The sequence below is a fragment of the Babylonia areolata genome, chromosome 15 (genome assembly GCF_041734735.1).
Source record: "Babylonia areolata isolate BAREFJ2019XMU chromosome 15, ASM4173473v1, whole genome shotgun sequence".
NCBI classification, from domain to species: domain Eukaryota; kingdom Metazoa; phylum Mollusca; class Gastropoda; order Neogastropoda; family Buccinidae; genus Babylonia; species Babylonia areolata.
In genome coordinates, this window is record NC_134890.1 from 167,501 (window position 1) to 187,500 (window position 20,000).

Sequence of the window (20,000 nt, forward strand, 5' to 3'; positions counted from 1 at the left end):
GGTGGTGGGGGTAGTAGTAGACTTCATTGGAAACATTATAATGTAGGAGGGGGTTGGGGGGGCAGGGGCATGTGTATAAGGTGTGTGTGTGTGTGTGTGTGTGTGTGTGTACCAATCTGGAGGAGTAGTTGGGTCAAGAAAAACAAAAACAGTATGTGTTGGGGTTTGCTTACTATTATTTTTCGAATGCTACTGTGTTTAGAAAATGTCTGTGTAAAAGCCTGTCTGTCTGATCCAGTAGTTTCACTCTGGAATCCTTTAAAAACTATCACTATTTAAAGGACCAGATTTCACATTCATTGCAATTTCAAGCCACACTACAATGTTGATCATTTATTTTTGAAGAAAGGGAGATCTAACATAATGTTGTTGTCGCCGAAGGTAGCTTCCATTTGTCGAAGGACCACAGGAGTGACCTCCCTTGTACAGAACAGCAGCTATTGACTCAGACGCTTATCAACAGGGAATCTTGTTCAAGAGACAGTTTCGAAAAAGATAAATGTGTCTTCACTTTTCTCTGAAGGTGACCAAATAAACAGGGAATGCTCTTAAACACACTGGCGAGAAAATGGCACAAGGAGACTGTTCAGAATATTTCTGGGTAATTTCGTTTTGATATCCTGAATTCTTGGACCCGTTTGAATGAAAACTTGTTTGTGTTTAGCAATGCAGGTATACGAGAAATGACATTTTGCATGTAACCGACTCCTCTATTACTGTATTAGGCATAACATAATGCGAAATGGCTTGTATCATGAACACAAACCGACACTTGTCTCAAGCCTGCAAGTTTTTGTCGACTTTCGCATTTAGTTTGTTGGGTCTGAAACAGAAAGAGTAGCTTTGTGATTTGCACCATTTTTCATTCTGATTTGCAGAAACCAAACGGATGTGTCAGTGCAGAAACCAAACGGATGTGTCATTGCAGACCCTTTTTTTTCAGTCCAGGAAAATAGCTGCACTTTAGTTTAGTGACCCCATTTTCATCAAATTTGAGAACAGTAACCAAAATAATGTCGGAAACCAGTGTGAATGGGTTACAGCATCTACTGATGGTAATGTTGTTTCATGTGTGTGTGTGTGAATAGAATAGAATAGAATAGATTTTATTGTCATGAAACCTTAAGGTTTATAAGACACAAGTGCAATGGTAAATGAGTGTGTGTGTGTGTGTGTGTGTGTGTGTGTGTGTGTGTGTTCATACCTGCAGTTTGTCTTAGTGTAAAGATACACATGTGTTGTTTTTTCATGTGCAGAGGTATGTTATTATGCACCATTGTATATGTATTTTTTTCATGAAAGGCGCTTAGAGCCCATTGCATGGAGAGTCTGTGCCTTATAAGTACTGTCTATCATTATTATTGCTATCTGTGCACAAGAATTGCCATTTATGTAGGTCCCCGACATGTGTTGCTAACATTTCAGTGGAAGTGATTTTACCGTACACCAACTCCAAGACAGTGAGGGTGAGAAGCAGAGATGAGAACTACGGACCGTTCAGCATTCCTGGGGGGTTCTCCATCGGCACTATGGAGGTTTCCCGCTACTATGTGAGTGAGCCCAGCGCACTTCCTCTTTGGTCGATTGACTTATGAAGAATCGTATGGATGGACTGATTGACTGGTTAGCTAATCTGAAGGAACACAGTGAGTGTCACTGACTTATGAAGAATCGTATGGATGGACTGATTGACTGGTTAGCTAATCTGAAGGAACACAGTGAGTGTCACTGACTTATGAAGAATCGTATGGATGGACTGATGGACTGGTTAACTAATCTGAAGGAACACAGTGAGTGTCACTGACTTATGAAGAATCGTATGGATGGACTGATTGACTGGTTAGCTAATCTGAAGGAACACAGTGAGTGTCACTGACTTATGAAGAATCGTATGGATGGACTGATTGACTGGTTAACTAATCTGAAGGAACACAGTGAGTGTCACTGACTTATGAAGAATCGTATGGATGGACTGATGGACTGGTTAGCTAATCTGAAGGAACACAGTGAGTGTCACTGACTTATGAAGAATCGTATGGATGGACTGATTGACTGATGGACTAATCTGAAGGAACACAGTGAGTGTCACTGACTTATGAAGAATCGTATGGATGGACTGATTGACTGGTTAACTAATCTGAAGGAACACAGTGAGTGTCATTGACTTATGAAGAATCGTATGGATGGACTGATGGACTGGTTAACTAATCTGAAGGAACACAGTGAGTGTCACTGACTTATGAAGAATCGTATGGATGGAATGATGGACTGGTTAACTAATCTGAAGGAACACAGTGAGTGTCACTGACTTATGAAGAATCGTATGGATGGACTGATTGACTGATGGACTAATCTGAAGGAACACAGTGAGTGTCACTGACTTATGAAGAATCGTATGGATGGACTGATTGACTGATGGACTAATCTGAAGGAACACAGTGAGTGTCACTGACTTATGAAGAATCGTATGGATGGACTGATGGACTGGTTAACTAATCTGAAGGAACACAGTGAGTGTCATTGACTTATGAAGAATCGTATGGATGGACTGATTGATTGGTTAACTAATCTGAAGGAACACAGTGAGTGTCACTGACTTATGAAGAATCGTATGGATGGACTGATTGACTGGTTAACTAATCTGAAGGAACACAGTGAGTGTCATTGACTTATGAAGAATCGTATGGATGGACTGATGGACTGGTTAACTAATCTGAAGGAACACAGTGAGTGTCACTGACTTATGAAGAATCGTATGGATGGACTGATTGACTGGTTAACTAATCTGAAGGAACACAATGAGTGTCTTTGTCGTATTGAGGTAATGGTAAGGATACTGATGATGTTGACAACAGCCAGAAAAAGACAGACTAGTCCAGAGACATGTTGTCTTGTTACGTATCATATCTGTCATGTGTTTCAGAGACATGTTAACTTGTTACATATCATATCTGTCATGTGTTTCAGAGACATGTTAACTTGTTACATATCATATCTGTCATGTGTTTCAGAGACATGTTAACTTGTTACATATCATATCTGTCATGTGTTTCAGAGACATGTTAACTTGTTACATATCATATCTGTCATGTGTTCCAGAGACATGTTAACTTGTTACATGTCATATCTGTCATGTGTTTCAGAGACATGTTGTCTTGTTACATATCATATCTGTCATGTGTTTCAGAGACATGTTGTCTTGTTACATATCATAGCACCTTCAAATGTGATAATAAATTTAATCTGATGTTAATATTGATATTAGCATTATTTTACTATATTATGTACTGTTTGTTTATTTGTTTTATTTCATTATTTCATTACTTACTGTTTATGAATGTTATTTGATACAAGTCATAATATGGTTCATCAGCCGTCATGATAAAATTGAAGTGCAACGTTGTGAGCACAGTATAAGCTTTAAGCTTGTTGATGCTCTTTTGTCATTCATTGCATTGTAATCATGTGTATTGTTGAATAATTAAAGATTATTTAAACCACATATCATATCTGTCATGTGTTTCAGAGACATGTTGTCTTGTTACATATCATGTCTGTCATGTGTTTCAGAGACATGTTAACTTGTTACATATCATATCTGTCATGTGTTTTAGGGACATGTTAACTTGTTACATATCATATCTGTCATGTGTTTCAGAGACATGTTAACTTGTTACATATCATATCTGTCATGTGTTCCAGAGACATGTTAACTTGTTACGTATCATGTGTTTCAGAGACATGTTACCTTGTTACATATCATATCTGTCATGTGTTTCAGAGACATGTTAACTTGTTACATATCATATCTGTCATGTGTTCCAGAGACATGTTAACTTGTTACGTATCATGTGTTCCAGAGACATGTTAACTTGTTACTTATCATATCTGTCATGTGTTTCAGAGACGTTGTCTTGTTACCTATATCTGTCATTTCTTCCATCAGTTTCAGCAAAGCGTTCTCCAGGCACCTTATAACCTTTAACCTCACTCGATCAGATCAGCTTTTTAAACCTTTAACCTCACTCTTTCAGATCAACACGAATGGCTACATCACCTTCTGAGGCTTCAACAAAGCGTTCTCCAGGCACCTTATAACCTTTAACCTCACTCGATCAGATCAGCTTTTTAAACCTTTAACCTCACTCTTTCAGATCAACCTTTTAACCTTTAACCTCACTCTTTCAGATCAACACAAACGGCTACGTCACCTTCAACAAAGCGTTCTCGAGGCGCCTTTTAACCTTTAACCTCACTGTTTCAGATCAATACAAACAGCTACGTCACCTTCAGCAAAGCGTACTCCAGGCGCCTTTTAACCTTTAACCTCACTGTTTCAGATCAACACAAACGGCTACGTCACCTTCAACAAAGCGTTCTCGAGGCGCCGCATGCCGGAGGATCCTGACAGCCCCTCAGTTACCTCCCTTGCCTTCCTGGCCCCGTACTGGGCGGACGTGGACCTGACCGGTGGCAGCGAACAGCGCGGGCTGTACCATGTCAACCTGTCCCTGGCCGACACCTACGCTGACAACGACACCAGATCGTTGTTTGAGACGTACCGGGACCTGGCAAATCTCACCCACTTCGACCCCATCTTCATCGCCGTGGTGACCTGGGTGGACGCTCTGCCCTTCAGGGCTGCTGATTTTGTGAACTTTCCTGTGAGTGTGAGCGTTTTTTGAAAAGGGTGTGTGTAGGATGCAAGCACGCACACGTGGACATGCGCACGCATGCACGCACACACACACACACACACACACACACACACACAAGCGTTTTTGAAAATGAAGCGTTTTTGAAAATGATATGCAAACGATGCATGCACACGTGGACATGCACACACACACACACACACACACACACACACACACGCATACACACACACCACATACACACACACGCAACCCTGCCTCTGTCTGTCTATCTCTCTGCCCCACTTTGATCCTGTCTTTAACGTCGTCAGCTGAGTGGAAGCTCCTCTTTACAGGGCTGTCGATAAAGTCAGCTTTCTGGGTGGGTATGGCAGTTTAGTTTTCTCCGCATAATTTTTTTTAAACAGCAAATGTGTGTAGCGTATATGGATCTGTGCACACGCTCTGACACCTTGAAACTGAATCTGTGAACAGCTTTCACATAGGGCTTGTGATGCAGCAAGTAATGATACCCTTGATGATAGTGAATATCATCAGTGATTTCTAGAGTGTTTGTGTTGCAAGAGCCTGAAGCAACAAAAAAAAAAAAGAAAAAAGAAAAAGGGAGATGTAAGTGTACGCTTATTTTTTTGAAACATCAAATTGTCAAATGCTTTTACCAGACAGTCATTCTCACTCACCTGTCTGAACACTCACATACGAATGGATTCTCAATGAAAGGATGCTCATCCAAAACACACACACACACACTCACACACACACTCACACACCACACCACACACACACACACACACACACACACACACACACACACACACACACACACACACACACACACACACACACACACAACCTCCCTACTCCCATACCTCTTGTTTCTCTCCCTGTTCTTTGTTGACAACAGAATTTTACAATCTTCCAACTAAATGTCTCTGCCCTGTTGTGTTAATGGCTTTCATGCCTGTGACCTTGACACTGATCAAATGTCTCCACCACAGGTGTTAATGGCTTTCATGCCTGTGACCTTGACACTGACCAAATGTCTCCACCACAGTTGTTAATGGCTTTCATGCCAGTGACCTTGACACTGATCAAATGTCTCCATCACATGTGTTAATGGCTTTCATGCCAATGACCTTGACACTGACCAAATTAATGTCTGTACCACAGGTGTTAATGGCTTTCATGCCAGTGACCTTGACACTGATCAAATGTCTCCACCACAGGTGTTAATGGCTTTCATGCCAATGACCTTGACACTGATGGTTACAGCCGGCGACCTTCCAAGTGGTGATGGCGACGGACGGACGAAGTCTGCAGGGCAGGGTGGCTTGGAGAAGCACATGGGCACGCATGGAGGACTTCAGCGTGAAGGCCTTACATCACCTGACTGCAGACACCGCACAGTCCTGGACACCTGTGGCAGGTACCCTGCACTGTAGATCACCTGTCTGTCAGTCGCCTGTCTGTAGAAAGGTGTTTGTATTTTGTATTTCTCTTTTTATCACAACACATTTCTCTGTGTAAAATTCGGGCTTCTCTCCCCAGGGAGAGCACGTTGCTACACTACAGCGCCGCCCATTTTTTTGTATTTTTTCCTGCATGCAGTTTTATTTGTTTTTCCTATCGAAGTGGATTTTTCTACAGAATTTTGCCAGGGACAACCCTGTTGTTGCAGTGGGTTCTTTTAACTAAGTGCATGCTGCACACGGGACCTGTTTATTGTCTCATCTGAATGACTAGTGTCAAGACCACCACTCATGGTCTAGTGGAAGGGGGGTAGAAAATACTGGTGACTGCGTGATTCGAACCAGCGCGCGATGGGCGCAATAGCCGAGTGGTTAAAGCGTTGGACTTTCAATCTGAGGGTCCTGGGTTCGAATCACGGTGACGGCGCCTGGTGGGTAAAGGGTGGAGATTTTTCCGATCTCCCAGGTCAACATATGTGCAGACCTGCTAGTGCCTGAACCCCCTTTGTGTGTATACGCAAGCAGAAGATCAAATACGCACGTTAAAGATCCTGTAATCCACGTCAGCGTTCGGTGGGTTATGGAAACAAGAACATACCCAGCATGCACACCCCCAAAAGTGGAGTATGACTGCCTACATGGCGGGTTAAAAGCGGTCATACACGTAAAAAGCTCACTCGCGCATATACGAGTGAACGTGGGAGTTGCAGTCCTGAACGCAGAAGAAGAACCAGCGCGCTCAGATCCTCCCGCTTCCGAGGCTGGACGCTGTTAACCACCATCACTCTGCTTGTTGCGTGCTGTGTGTCACAGGAACTCTGGCGACCTTCACCTCCAGTGCCTGGCAGCAGTCCCCGCCCCCTTCCCTGGCCCCCTGCGTGGAGTGGGTGAGCACGACGGGGCCCGATCTGGGGGAGGTGAGGGATGGTGTGGTGGCGTGCCCCTGCGTGCTGTCGCAGGCCCTGACCAACCCTCTGTTCCACATCGACCCGGAGGAGGGAGGCAGGCGCTGCATCGCCGCTCAGGTCATCAACATCCTGACCGGCATGAGGACCAGGTGTTGCTACAGGTCAGGGCGCTCTGGAGCTGTCTTCTTCTTCTTCGTCTTCTTCTTTGTTATGTTGTTGTTGTTCTTTGTCTTTGTTTTTTTGGTTTTTTTTGTCTTGTTGTTGTTGTTGTTTCTTATCTTCTTCTTTGTCTTCTTCTTGTTTCGTTTCTTCGTCTTCTTTGTCTTCTTGTTTCGCTTCTTCGTCTTCTTTGTCTTCTTCATTTTCTTCTTCTTCGTCTTCTTCTCCTTTGTCTTGTTGTTGTTGTTGTTGTTTTTCTTTGTCTTCTTCTTTGTCTTGTTGTTGTTATTGTTGTTGTTGTTTTTCTTCTTCTTCTTCTCCTCCTTTATCTTGTTGTTGTTGTTGTTTATGTTGTTGTTGTTGTTCTTCTTCTTCTTCTCCTCCTTTATCTTGTTGTTGTTGTTTTTGTTGTTGTTGTTGTTCTTCTTCTTCTTCTTTGTCTTGTTATTGTTGTTCTTCTTTGTCTTCTTCTTTATCTTCTTGTTGTTGTTCTCTTTCTTTGTCTTCTGTGTCTTCTTCTTGTTCTTCTCCTCCTTCTTTTCTTTCTTCCTCAAAGTCTGTCTGTCAGCCTGGCCCTCTTCAGATGGTTGTCCTGTCCGTTGTGCAATGTTGTCTGTCAGCCTGGTCCTCTTCACATGGTTGTCCTGTCCATTGTGCAATGTTGTCTGTCAGCCTGGCCCTCTTCAAATGGTTGTCCTGTCCATTGTGCAATGTTGTCTGTCAGCCTGGCCCTCTTCACATGGTTGTCCTGTCCATTGTGCAATGTTGTCTGTCAGCCTGGTCCTCTTCAGATGGTTGTCCTGTCCATTGTGCAATGTTGTCTGTCAGCCTGGTCCTCTTCAGATGGTTGTCCTGTCCATTGTGCAATGTTGTCTGTCAGCCTGGCCCTCTTCACATGGTTGTCCTGTCCATTGTGCAATGTTGTCTGTCAGCCTGGCCCTCTTCACATGGTTGTCCTGTCCATTGTGCAATGTTGTCTGTCAGCCTGGCCCTCTTCACATGGTTGTCCTGTCCATTGTGCAATGTTGTCTGTCAGCCTGGCCCTCTTCACATGGTTGTCCTGTCCATCTCTTTACCCATTTTCCTGTAGAGAGAGAGAGCAGGAGGAAGGTGGCAGAATGGTGAAGACACCCCTCTGTCAGTACAGTGTCCACAAAGGTCTGGGTTCAGTTCCCGTCCTTGGCCCTTTCTTCCAAGTTGGACTGGGAAGTCATTATCTTCATCATGTGTGGGGTGGGTCAGCGTACGCTAGTTTAAGCTGAAGCGTACGAGTGCACACACACAAACCAGGAGACACATTCGCGCGCACCCACCCCCCCACACCCCCCCCCCCCCACACACCCACCCCCCCACCCCCCAAGCCCCCCCCCCCACACACACACACATATATATAATAGATACACAACTCTAAGTGGAGTGATGGCCTAGAGGTAACGTGTCCGCATAGGAAGCAAGAGAATCTGAGTGCGCTGGTTCGAATCACGGCTCAGCCGCCAATATTTTCTCCCCCTCCACTTGACCTTGAGTGGTGGTCTGGACGCTAGTCATTTGGATGAGACGATAAACCGAAGTCCCGTGTGCAGCATGCACTTAGCGCACGTAAAAGAGCCCATGGCAACGAAAGGGTTGTTCCTGGCAAAATTCTGTAGAAAAATCCACTTAGATAGGAAAAACAAATAAAACTGCATGCAGGAATGCAGTATGATTGGTCAGCCTGGCATGTGTGGCCCATCTCGCACACATGCTGACAAAGTCACTGACCGGTTGTCTGCTCGCGTGCCAGCCTGTTAGCAAAGCGGGCTCTTCTCAAATGTTGTGAAGTGAACAAGGCAGCGACAGCAACATTTTTGGGTTGCCGAAGTACTTGAAATGCTACAAACTGAAGGGTCGGACATTGAAGAGGTGGATGATGACGAAGAAGAAAGCGAATTTAATGCAGAAAGCGAGCATGAGTATGGTGATTCGGGGTGAAAAATTGGCAGTATTTTCTACATATGGCAAAACTGTAAAAATAAGATGAGAAATTTGATTTTTTTTTTATATAATAGCTCAACAAGTAATAAACCAGTTCTGAAAGTTTCATTTTCTTACTCTGTATTTTGTATTTTTTGTAATTTTTTTCCAAACCCTTACAAATGGGCCGTCTGTGGGGAAAAGCAAGGGAGAAAACTTGTCGTCCCGAGTGAGTTAACTCTCATCTGTGTGCAGAACATCCAACGGGCTGCTGATAACGGATCAAATGGAAGCGCCGATACTTCAGTTGAAAGACGATGTGAAGAACACGAAGATCAACGATGGCTTCACCAAGTGCTGTACCACGGACCACCGCGCCCTGTGCAGCCAGTTCCGCCAGTTCGTGCCCGTCGATCGCTGTGAAAATTACAGCAACCAGAGTCATCGTCCCATCACAGGTCTGTGCTCTTTTCTCCCCACGTCTGTTGCTTGCGTGAAGATTTGGTCTTTCTTCTTCTTTGTCCGTGGGCTGGAATTCCCATGGTCACTGGTATGTACATGAGTCACTTTTTATGTATATGACCATTTTTACCCCGCCATATAGGCAGCCATACTTAGTTTTCCGGGATGTGCATGCTGGGTATGTTCTTGTTTCCATAACCCACTGAAAGCTGACATGGATTACAGGATCTTTAACGTGCGTATTTGATCTTCTGCTTGCGTATACACACGAAGGAGGTTCAGGCACTAGTATGTCTGCTCATATGTTGACATGGGAGATGGGAAAAATCTCCACCCTTTACCCACCAGGTGCTGTTACCGAGATTCGAGCCTGGGACCCCTCAGATTGAAAGTCCAACGCTTTAACCACTGGGCTGTTGTGGCTGTCAGGAGAGTTGGCAGAGTGGTGGTGTGTTGTGAATCTGTTGTGATAAAAAGTAATAAATACTATATAAATACCTATACAAATACACTGACTCTCTGTCTCTCTTTCTTAAGTCTACATGGTTAAATGAAATCATGAAATTAGAGTGAGATATTATCCACAGAAGAACAGCAAGGTTTAGCCAGCTCCAGTCTGGATTACTTGATGATTTGTTTTGTATTGTACCAGTGACAGGCGCAATAGCCGAATGGTTAAAGCGTTGGACTTTCAATCTGAGGGTCCTGGGTTCAAATCACGGTGACGGTGCCTGGTGGGTAAAGGGTGGAGATTTTTACGATCTCCCAGGTCAACATATGTGCAGACCTGCCAGTGCCTGAACCCCCTTCGTGTGTATACGCAAGCAGATCAAATACGCACGTTAAAGATCCTGTAATCCATGTCAGCTTTCGGTGGGTTATGGAAACAAGAACATACCCAGCATGCACATCCCCGAAAACAGAGTATGGCTGCCTACATGGCGGGATAAAAACGGTCATACACGTAAAAGCCCACTCGCGCATATACGAGTGATCGTGGGAGTTGCAGCCTACGAACGAAGAAGAAGTATTGTACCAGCAGAAGTCTGGATTACATGACAGTTTGCTTCAGTCTGGATTACATGACAGTTTGCTTCAGACCAAGTCTGGGTTACATGACAGTTTGCTTCAGACCAACAGGTCTGGATTACATGACAGTTTGCTTCAGTCTGGATTACATGACAGTTTGCTTCAGACCAACAAGTCTGGATTACATGACAGTTTGCTTCAGTCTGGATTACATGACAGTTTGCTTCAGACCAACAAGTCTGGATTACATGACAGTTTGCTTCAGACCAACAAGTCTGGATTACATGACAGTTTGCTTCAGACCAACAGGTCTGGATTACATGACAGTTTGCTTCAGACCAACAGGTCTGGATTACATGACAGTTTGCTTCAGACCAGCAGGTCTGGATTACATGACAGTTTGCTTCAGACCAACAGGTCTGGATTACATGACAGTTTGCTTCAGACCAACAGGTCTGGATTACATGACAGTTTGCTTCAGACCAGCAGGTCTGGATTACATGAACAATTTTTTTCACGCCAGCAACTCTGCATTACACATACAGATCCATACACAGACAGATTGATAGACTGATTGATTGATAATTGATTGACAGTGTGGTTGGTTGACTGGTTGACAGCAGAATTGATTGTCAGACTACATGATTGACAGGTCCTCCGACTGACTGCAGAATTGATTGTCAAGTGAAACTTTGATTGTGCAGTTGATTGACATACTAACTGCAGTAGTGACTGAATGCATATTTGATTGACTACGGGTTTGACTGATTGTGTGATTGACTAACTACATGGTTGACTGACTGTATGGTTGACTGACTACATGATTGAATGACTGTATGATTGACTGACTGCATGATTGACTGAATACATGATTGCATGATTGACTGATGGACTGACTACATGATGGACTGACTACATGATTGAATGACTGTATGATTGACTGACTGCATGATTGACTGAATACATGATTGAATGACTGTATGATTGACTGCATGATTGAATGACTGTATGATTGACTGACTGCATGATGGACTGAATACATGATTGAATGACTGCATGATTGACTGACTGTATGATTGACTGCATGATTGACTGACTGCATGATGAACTGAATACATGATTGACTGACTGCATGATGGACTGAATACATGATTGACTAACTACATGATTGAATGACTGTATGATTGAATGACTATGATTGACTGACTGCATGATTGACTGCATGATGGACTGAATACCTGATTGACTGAATACCTGATTGAATAACTGTATGATTGACTACTGTATTGATGTCTACGATTTGTGATTCCCGCATGCGAATACATGGATGATAAAATGTTGTGTGTGTGTTGATGTGAGTGCATGTTGTGTGTGATCATGTGGTTGCTGTGTGTGTGTGTGTGGTGTGTGTGTGTGTGTGGTGTGCATGCATGGGTGAGTGCGATGTGTGTGTGAGTGTATGTGTGTGTGATGTGTGTGTGTGATGGTGCTGTGTTTGTGTGCATGTGTGTGTGTGTGTGTGTGTGTGTGTGTGTGTGTGTGTGAAAACCCTGCAGCCTTGGTGTGGGGGAACGGTCACTTCATCACATCCAACAGAGACAGCCCCACCATGTACACGTTCAATGGTTGGAATGAATATGTTCTTCTTCGCTTTGGGATGGACGGGCATGCGTAAGTTGATTATCCGTCATTAGTGTTGCTGTTGTTAGTATTGTTGTTCTTATCATTATTGTCATTGTTATTATTATTATGGTTGTTGCTGCTGTTTTTATTATTATTATCATTATTATTGTTATTGTTATGAGGATAATGATGATGATGATTGTTGTTGTTGGAACTGACAATGATATTATCATTATTATAACAGTTGATACTTAGTTTTGTTTAGTTTCACTTTCTCAAGAAGGCATCACTCACTCACTCACTCATTCCCTCGACCGCTGGGGTCGTTGGGGGGACATGAGGAAGATGTCATAGCTCGCCACGCCGTTCTGTTGGCAGCTGTTGTGAGGAGATCTGACATCGTCATTTTGGTCCATTCCTTGACGTTGTCGGACCAGCTCTTTCTCTGCCGCCCCCGTCTGTGCCCTCCCTCTACAGTCCCTTGCAGGATGGTTTTGGAGAGGGTGTTATGTTATGTTATGCATCACTGTGTTTGGACAAATCCATATACACTACACCACATCTGCTAGTCAGATGCCTGACAGCAGTATAACCCAACGTGCTTGTCAGGCCTGGAGTGCCTGCTGATGTATTTGTGTACCTAGCACGGTGGATTTCTTTTTTATCCAGTTTTTTCCAGAGGACCACACTCTGGATGCCATGGGTTCTGCTGCACACGGGGTCTGGGTTCATTGTCTGACCCGAACGACTGGACACTCAGTTTGATTTTCCTGTCAGACTTGAGAGAAAGGATGGGATTCCATGTCTCTGTATTGACAGCTGAGTGTCTTGACCATTGTACCACCTTCCTCCATCATGTACGTCCTCCTTGAGACTTAAACATCACCTGTCTTCAGTCAGAGATCAAACCCAAAGCGTTTCACAAAGAGAGTCATTTGCACGACAGGCTGCTTACCTTGGAAGAGCCAAAATGTGGAAAACTTTAAAAACAAATATTTTTAGGGAAATGTGCAGTTTTTCAGAATTAACTGGAGTCCAGCAGAAGTGAGGAAATCCAGATGCAAAATAGGAGTTCTCTGTGCTGCAGGCAGTTTCCACTGCTGGAGATTCAGGGACGTTCACAGAAGACGGACCGACAGAACTTCAACACCACTGTTTTCACCGCTTTTGCCATCAAGGTTGGAGTTGTTTTTTGCCTCTTTGTGTTGCGTTGTGTTGTGTTGACTTGGATGGTATCGTATTGTATTGTATTGTGTCATGTCATATTGTGTTGTATTGCATTGCATGGTATCATATTGTATTGTGTTACATCATATTGTGTTGCATTGCATTGCATGGTATTGTATTGTATTGTATTGTGTTACGTCATATTGTGTTGCATTGAATTGCATGGTATCATATTGTATTGTGCTATGTCATATTGTGTTGTATTGCATTGCATGATATCGTATTGTATTGTATTGTGTTACGTCATATTGTGTTGTATTGCATTGCATGATATTGCCTTGCCTTGCATTACAATGCCTTGCATTCTGTTGCATTGTATTGCATTGCATTGTAATGCTTTTTTGTCACTGCAGATTTCTCTGTGTATCTGCTCTCCTTGAGGAGAAAGCATCACACTGCAGCGTCACTGTTCTTGTCTGTCTACAGGTGTATCTATTTGACTACCTGGTGTGTTGTCACACCTGTGTTGTGTGTACAGTAACACCTGTATTGTGTGTACAGTACAGTAACAACACACCTGTGATGTCTATACAGTACAGTAACAGCACACCTGTGATGTGTGTACAGTACAGTAACAACACACCTGTGATGTGTATACAGTACAGTAACAGCACACCTGTGATGTGTGTACAGTACAGTAACAGCACACCTGTGATGTCTATACAGTACAGTAACAGCACACCTGTGATGTGTGTACAGTACAGTAACAACACACCTGTGATGTCTATACAGTACAGTAACAACACACCTGTGATGTCTATACAGTACAGTAACAACACACCTGTGATGTCTATACAGTACAGTAACAACACACCTGTGATGTCTATACAGTACAGTAACAACACACCTGTGATGTCTATACAGTACAGTAACAACACACCTGTGATGTGTGTACAGTACAGTAACAACACACCTGTGATGTGTGTACAGTACAGTAACAACACACCTGTGATGTCTATACAGTACAGTAACAACACACCTGTGATGTCTATACAGTACAGTAACAACACACCTGTGATGTCTATACAGTACAGTAACGACACACCTGTGATGTGTGTACAGTACAGTAACAACACACCTGTGATGTCTATACAGTACAGTAACAGCACACCTGTGATGTGTGTACAGTACAGTAACAACACACCTGTGATGTGTGTACAGTACAGTAACAGCACACCTGTGATGTCTATACAGTACAGTAACAACACACCTGTGATGTCTATACAGTACAGTAACAGCACACCTGTGATGTCTATACAGTACAGTAACAACACACCTGTGATGTCTATACAGTACAGTAACAACACACCTGTGATGTGTGTACAGTACAGTAACAACACACCTGTGATGTGTGTACAGTACAGTAACAACACACCTGTGATGTCTATACAGTACAGTAACAACACACCTGTGATGTCTATACAGTACAGTAACAACACACCTGTGATGTCTATACAGTACAGTAACAACACACCTGTGATGTCTATACAGTACAGTAACAACACACCTGTGATGTCTATACAGTACAGTAACAACACACCTGTGATGTGTGTACAGTACAGTAACAACACACCTGTGATGTGTGTACAGTACAGTAACAACACACCTGTGATGTCTATACAGTACAGTAACAACACACCTGTGATGTGTGTACAGTACAGTAACAACACACCTGTGATGTCTATACAGTACAGTAACAACACACCTGTGATGTCTATACAGTACAGTAACAACACACCTGTGATGTGTGTACAGTACAGTAACAGCACACCTGTGATGTGTGTACAGTACAGTAACAACACACCTGTGATGTCTATACAGTACAGTAACAACACACCTGTGATGTGTATACAGTACAGTAACAGCACACCTGTGATGTGTATACAGTACAGTAACAACACACCTGTGATGTGTGTACAGTACAGTAACAGCACACCTGTGATGTGTGTACAGTACAGTAACAACACACCTGTGATGTCTATACAGTACAGTAACAACACACCTGTGATGTGTGTACAGTACAGTAACAACACACCTGTGATGTGTGTACAGTACAGTAACAGCACACCTGTGATGTGTGTACAGTACAGTAACAACAGACCTGTGATGTGTATACAGTACAGTAACAACACACCTGTGATGTGTATACAGTACAGTAACAACACACCTGTGATGTGTATACAGTACAGTAACAACACACCTGTGATGTGTATACAGTACAGTAACAGCACACCTGTGATGTCTATACAGTACAGTAACAGCACACCTGTGATGTCTATACAGTACAGTAACAACACACCTGTGATGTCTATACAGTACAGTAACAACACACCTGTGATGTCTATACAGCACAGTAACAACACACCTGTGATGTCTATACAGTACAGTAACAACACACCTGTGATGTCTATACAGTACAGTAACAGCACACCTGTGATGTCTATACAGTACAGTAACAACACACCTGTGATGTCTATACAGTACAGTAACAGCACACCTGTGATGTCTATACAGTACAGTAACAACACACCTGTGATGTCTATACAGTACAGTAACAACACACCTGTGATGTCTATACAGCACAGTAACAACACACCTGTGATGTGTGTACAGTACAGTAACAACACACCTGTGATGTCTATACAGTACAGTAACAACACACCTGTGATGTCTATACAGTACGGTAACAACACACCTGTGATGTGTGTACAGTACAGTAACAGCACACCTGTGATGTGTGTACAGTACAGTAACAACACACCTGTGATGTGTGTACAGTACAGTAACAACACACCTGTGATGTGTGTACAGTACAGTAACAACACACCTGTGATGTGTGTACAGTACAGTAACAACACACCTGTGATGTCTATACAGTACAGTAACAACACACCTGTGATGTCTATACAGTACAGTAACAACACACCTGTGATGTCTATACAGTACAGTAACAACACACCTGTGATGTGTGTACAGTACAGTAACAACACACCTGTGATGTCTATACAGTACAGTAACAACACACCTGTGATGTCTATACAGTACAGTAACAACACACCTGTGATGTGTGTACAGTACAGTAACAGCACACCTGTGATGTGTGTACAGTACAGTAACAACACACCTGTGATGTCTATACAGTACAGTAACAACACACCTGTGATGTCTATACAGTACAGTAACAACACACCTGTGATGTCTATACAGTACAGTAACAACACACCTGTGATGTCTATACAGTACAGTAACAACACACCTGTGATGTGTGTACAGTACAGTAACAGCACACCTGTGATGTCTATACAGTACAGTAACAACACACCTGTGATGTCTATACAGTACGGTAACAACACACCTGTGATGTGTGTACAGTACAGTAACAGCACACCTGTGATGTGTGTACAGTACAGTAACAACACACCTGTGATGTGTGTACAGTACAGTAACAACACACCTGTGATGTGTGTACAGTACAGTAACAACACACCTGTGATGTCTATACAGTACAGTAACAACACACCTGTGATGTCTATACAGTACAGTAACAACACACCTGTGATGTCTATACAGTACAGTAACAACACACCTGTGATGTGTGTACAGTACAGTAACAGCACACCTGTGATGTGTGTACAGTACAGTAACAACACACCTGTGATGTCTATACAGTACAGTAACAACACACCTGTGATGTCTATACAGTACAGTAACAACACACCTGTGATGTCTATACAGTACAGTAACAACACACCTGTGATGTGTGTACAGTACAGTAACAACACACCTGTGATGTCTATACAGTACAGTAACAACACACCTGTGATGTGTGTACAGTACAGTAACAACACACCTGTGATGTCTATACAGTACAGTAACAACACACCTGTGATGTCTATACAGTACAGTAACAACACACCTGTGATGTCTATACAGTACAGTAACGACACACCTGTGATGTGTGTACAGTACAGTAACAACACACCTGTGATGTCTATACAGTACAGTAACAGCACACCTGTGATGTCTATACAGTACAGTAACAACACACCTGTGATGTCTATACAGTACAGTAACAACACACCTGTGATGTCTATACAGTACAGTAACAACACACCTGTGATGTCTATACAGTACAGTAACAACACACCTGTGATGTGTGTACAGTACAGTAACAACACACCTGTGATGTCTATACAGTACAGTAACAACACACCTGTGATGTCTATACAGTACAGTAACAACACACCTGTGATGTGTGTACAGTACAGTAACAACACACCTGTGATGTCTATACAGTACAGTAACAGCACAGCCTTTGAGCTGCACGTGGAGGGGGGGCGGATCAAGGTGCACATGGAGGGAAGGGAGGTCGACGCAGAGCACACAGGGCTGTGTCCTGACGTTGCCGCCCACATCAACCACGACTTGGACGAGCTGGAGATCGCTTTCACTGATGGGGTGTCCTTGAAGGTATGCTCATGGGGGAAGGGTGTGTGTGTGTGTGTGGGGGGGGTGATGGCGGGAGGATGGGTGTGTGTGGGGGGCAGGGGGGGGGGTGATAGGTGGGGGTGGGGTTGTGTGACTTGGTGTGGATGTTTGTGTGTAGGGTGGGTGGGTGAGTGTGTGTGTGTTCAGAAGAGATAGATAAAAAAAATTTCTGATAAAAAAAAAGTTGTTTTTTTTTTACATCAGATGTGGTGTGGTGTATAAGTCTTCATGTTTTATGCATCGCACAAGCGCCATGGTCTTCGTCAAGTTAGTTGTGGAGTTACAAGAGAGAATGTGTGCGAACACGTGTGCGTGGGTGGGTGTGTGTGTTTATGCATGTGTGCATGCATGCACGCGCGTAAGTGTGTACATGTGTGTGTTTGAGAGAGAGAGAGAGTGTGCCTGTCAGCATGTCTACACGCCAAAAACTGATGAAGCGTTGTCAGACGATTTATTCATTATATAAGGAAGGAAACTGTGATTGCTATGCCATTGTCTTTCGTACACGCCACGCCGCACTCACAGAGATGCACATACAGTAGAACGTTGATGTTTTTTACTTTCTACATTCATTATCAGTTGCTTCGCTTGTCAGTTTAACGACTTCTCTTTTACGAAGTCCTTTAAGTAATTTCCTGTAATTGTATTTAGATTTTTTTTCAGATTTCACTCTCATTTCACCCTCATTTGCCCAGTTTCCCCCAACCCTCCATTCATTCACATCTCCCACCCCTTCTAACCGATAATACTCAAATGTATTCATAAATACTTGAACAAAATGTCTTCAGTCACCGATATGTGTGACGGGACATTAAACACAAATTCCTCCTCCTGCTACATACAGTAGATCATTGAAAAGCCCAGACATTTCATCACAGTCACTTAACATTAAAACGTACAAAAGTGTGTCCATGATTTAGCTATCACACAGACAGTGTTATCTGGAGAACTGAATTATGCTTTCTGGATTATATTTAAAATAAAAAAATTAAAAAAAAAGTCTTCATGCTTTGACATTCATTTCATTCATTCATTGCCCATCGCTCCCGGTGGAGCATAGGCCATCAACGACTCCTTGCCATCACACTCTGTTCTGGGCTGTTCTGGCCATTCCAGTCCAGTTGGTCCCTTGGCTTTGACAGCGGTGAAAGTTGTGAGGAATGGTTTCCATTGTTCAGGTGAAGGCATACAGTGATCACCTGTCCCTGCTTTGACAGCGGTGAAAGTTGTGAGGAATGGTTCCCATTGTTCGACAGGCGCAATAGCCGAGTGGATAAAGCGTTGGACTGTTAATCTGAGGGTCCCGGGTTCGAATCACGGTGACGGCGCCTGGTGGGTAAAGGGTGGAGATTTTTATGATCTCCCAGGTCAACATATGTGCAGACCTGCTAGTGCCTGAACTCCCTTCGTGTGTATATGCAAGCAGAAGATCAAATACGCACGTTAAAGATCCTGTAATCCATGTCAGCGTTCGGTGGGTTATGGAAACAAGAACATACCCAGCATGCACACCCCCGAAAACGGAGTATGGCTGCCTACATATGCGTGTGCATACGAGTGAACGCAGAAGAAGAAGAAGTTCCCATTGTTCAGGTGAAGGCATACAGTGACCACCTGTCCCTTGCTTTGACAGCGGTGAAAGTTGTGAGGAATGGTTCCCATTGTTCAGGTGAAGGCATACAGTGACCACCTGTCCCTTGCTTTGACAGCGGTGAAAGTTGTGAGGAATGGTTCCCATTGTTCAGGTGAAGGCAGACAGTGACCACCTGTCCCTTGCTTTGACAGCGGTGAAAGTTGTGAGGAATGGTTCCCATTGTTCAGGTGAAGGCAGACAGTGACCACCTGTCCCTTGCTTTGACAGTGGTGAAAGTTGTGAGAAATGGTTCCCATTGTTCAGGTGAAGGCATACAGTGACCACCTGTCCCTTGCTTTGACAGCGGTGAAAGTTGTGAGGAATGGTTCCCATTGTTCAGGTGAAGGCATACAGTGACCACCTGTCCCTTGCTTTGACAGCGGTGAAAGTTGTG

At 43.4% G+C, this 20,000-nt stretch overlaps 1 protein-coding gene across 7 annotated transcripts in view; it reads left to right on the plus strand.

The window, feature by feature from the left end:
* Window positions 1–20,000, plus strand: part of LOC143290346 (mucin-like protein) — a 90,171-nt gene that overhangs the window by 10,883 nt on the left and 59,288 nt on the right. For all 7 annotated transcript variants that reach the window (XR_013056366.1, XR_013056367.1, XM_076599700.1 and 4 more), the window contains 8 exons: window positions 1,426–1,550; window positions 4,341–4,664; window positions 5,928–6,081; window positions 6,938–7,193; window positions 9,400–9,602; window positions 12,192–12,306; window positions 13,346–13,436; window positions 17,782–17,955. Coding sequence is in view for 5 of the 7 variants with exons in the window: in XM_076599700.1 (XP_076455815.1) it covers window positions 1,426–1,550; window positions 4,341–4,664; window positions 5,928–6,081; window positions 6,938–7,193; window positions 9,400–9,602; window positions 12,192–12,306; window positions 13,346–13,436; window positions 17,782–17,955 (1,442 nt within the window). In the remaining 2 variants the exon portion in view is untranslated. The remainder of the gene's footprint in view (window positions 1–1,425; window positions 1,551–4,340; window positions 4,665–5,927; window positions 6,082–6,937; window positions 7,194–9,399; window positions 9,603–12,191; window positions 12,307–13,345; window positions 13,437–17,781; window positions 17,956–20,000) is intronic.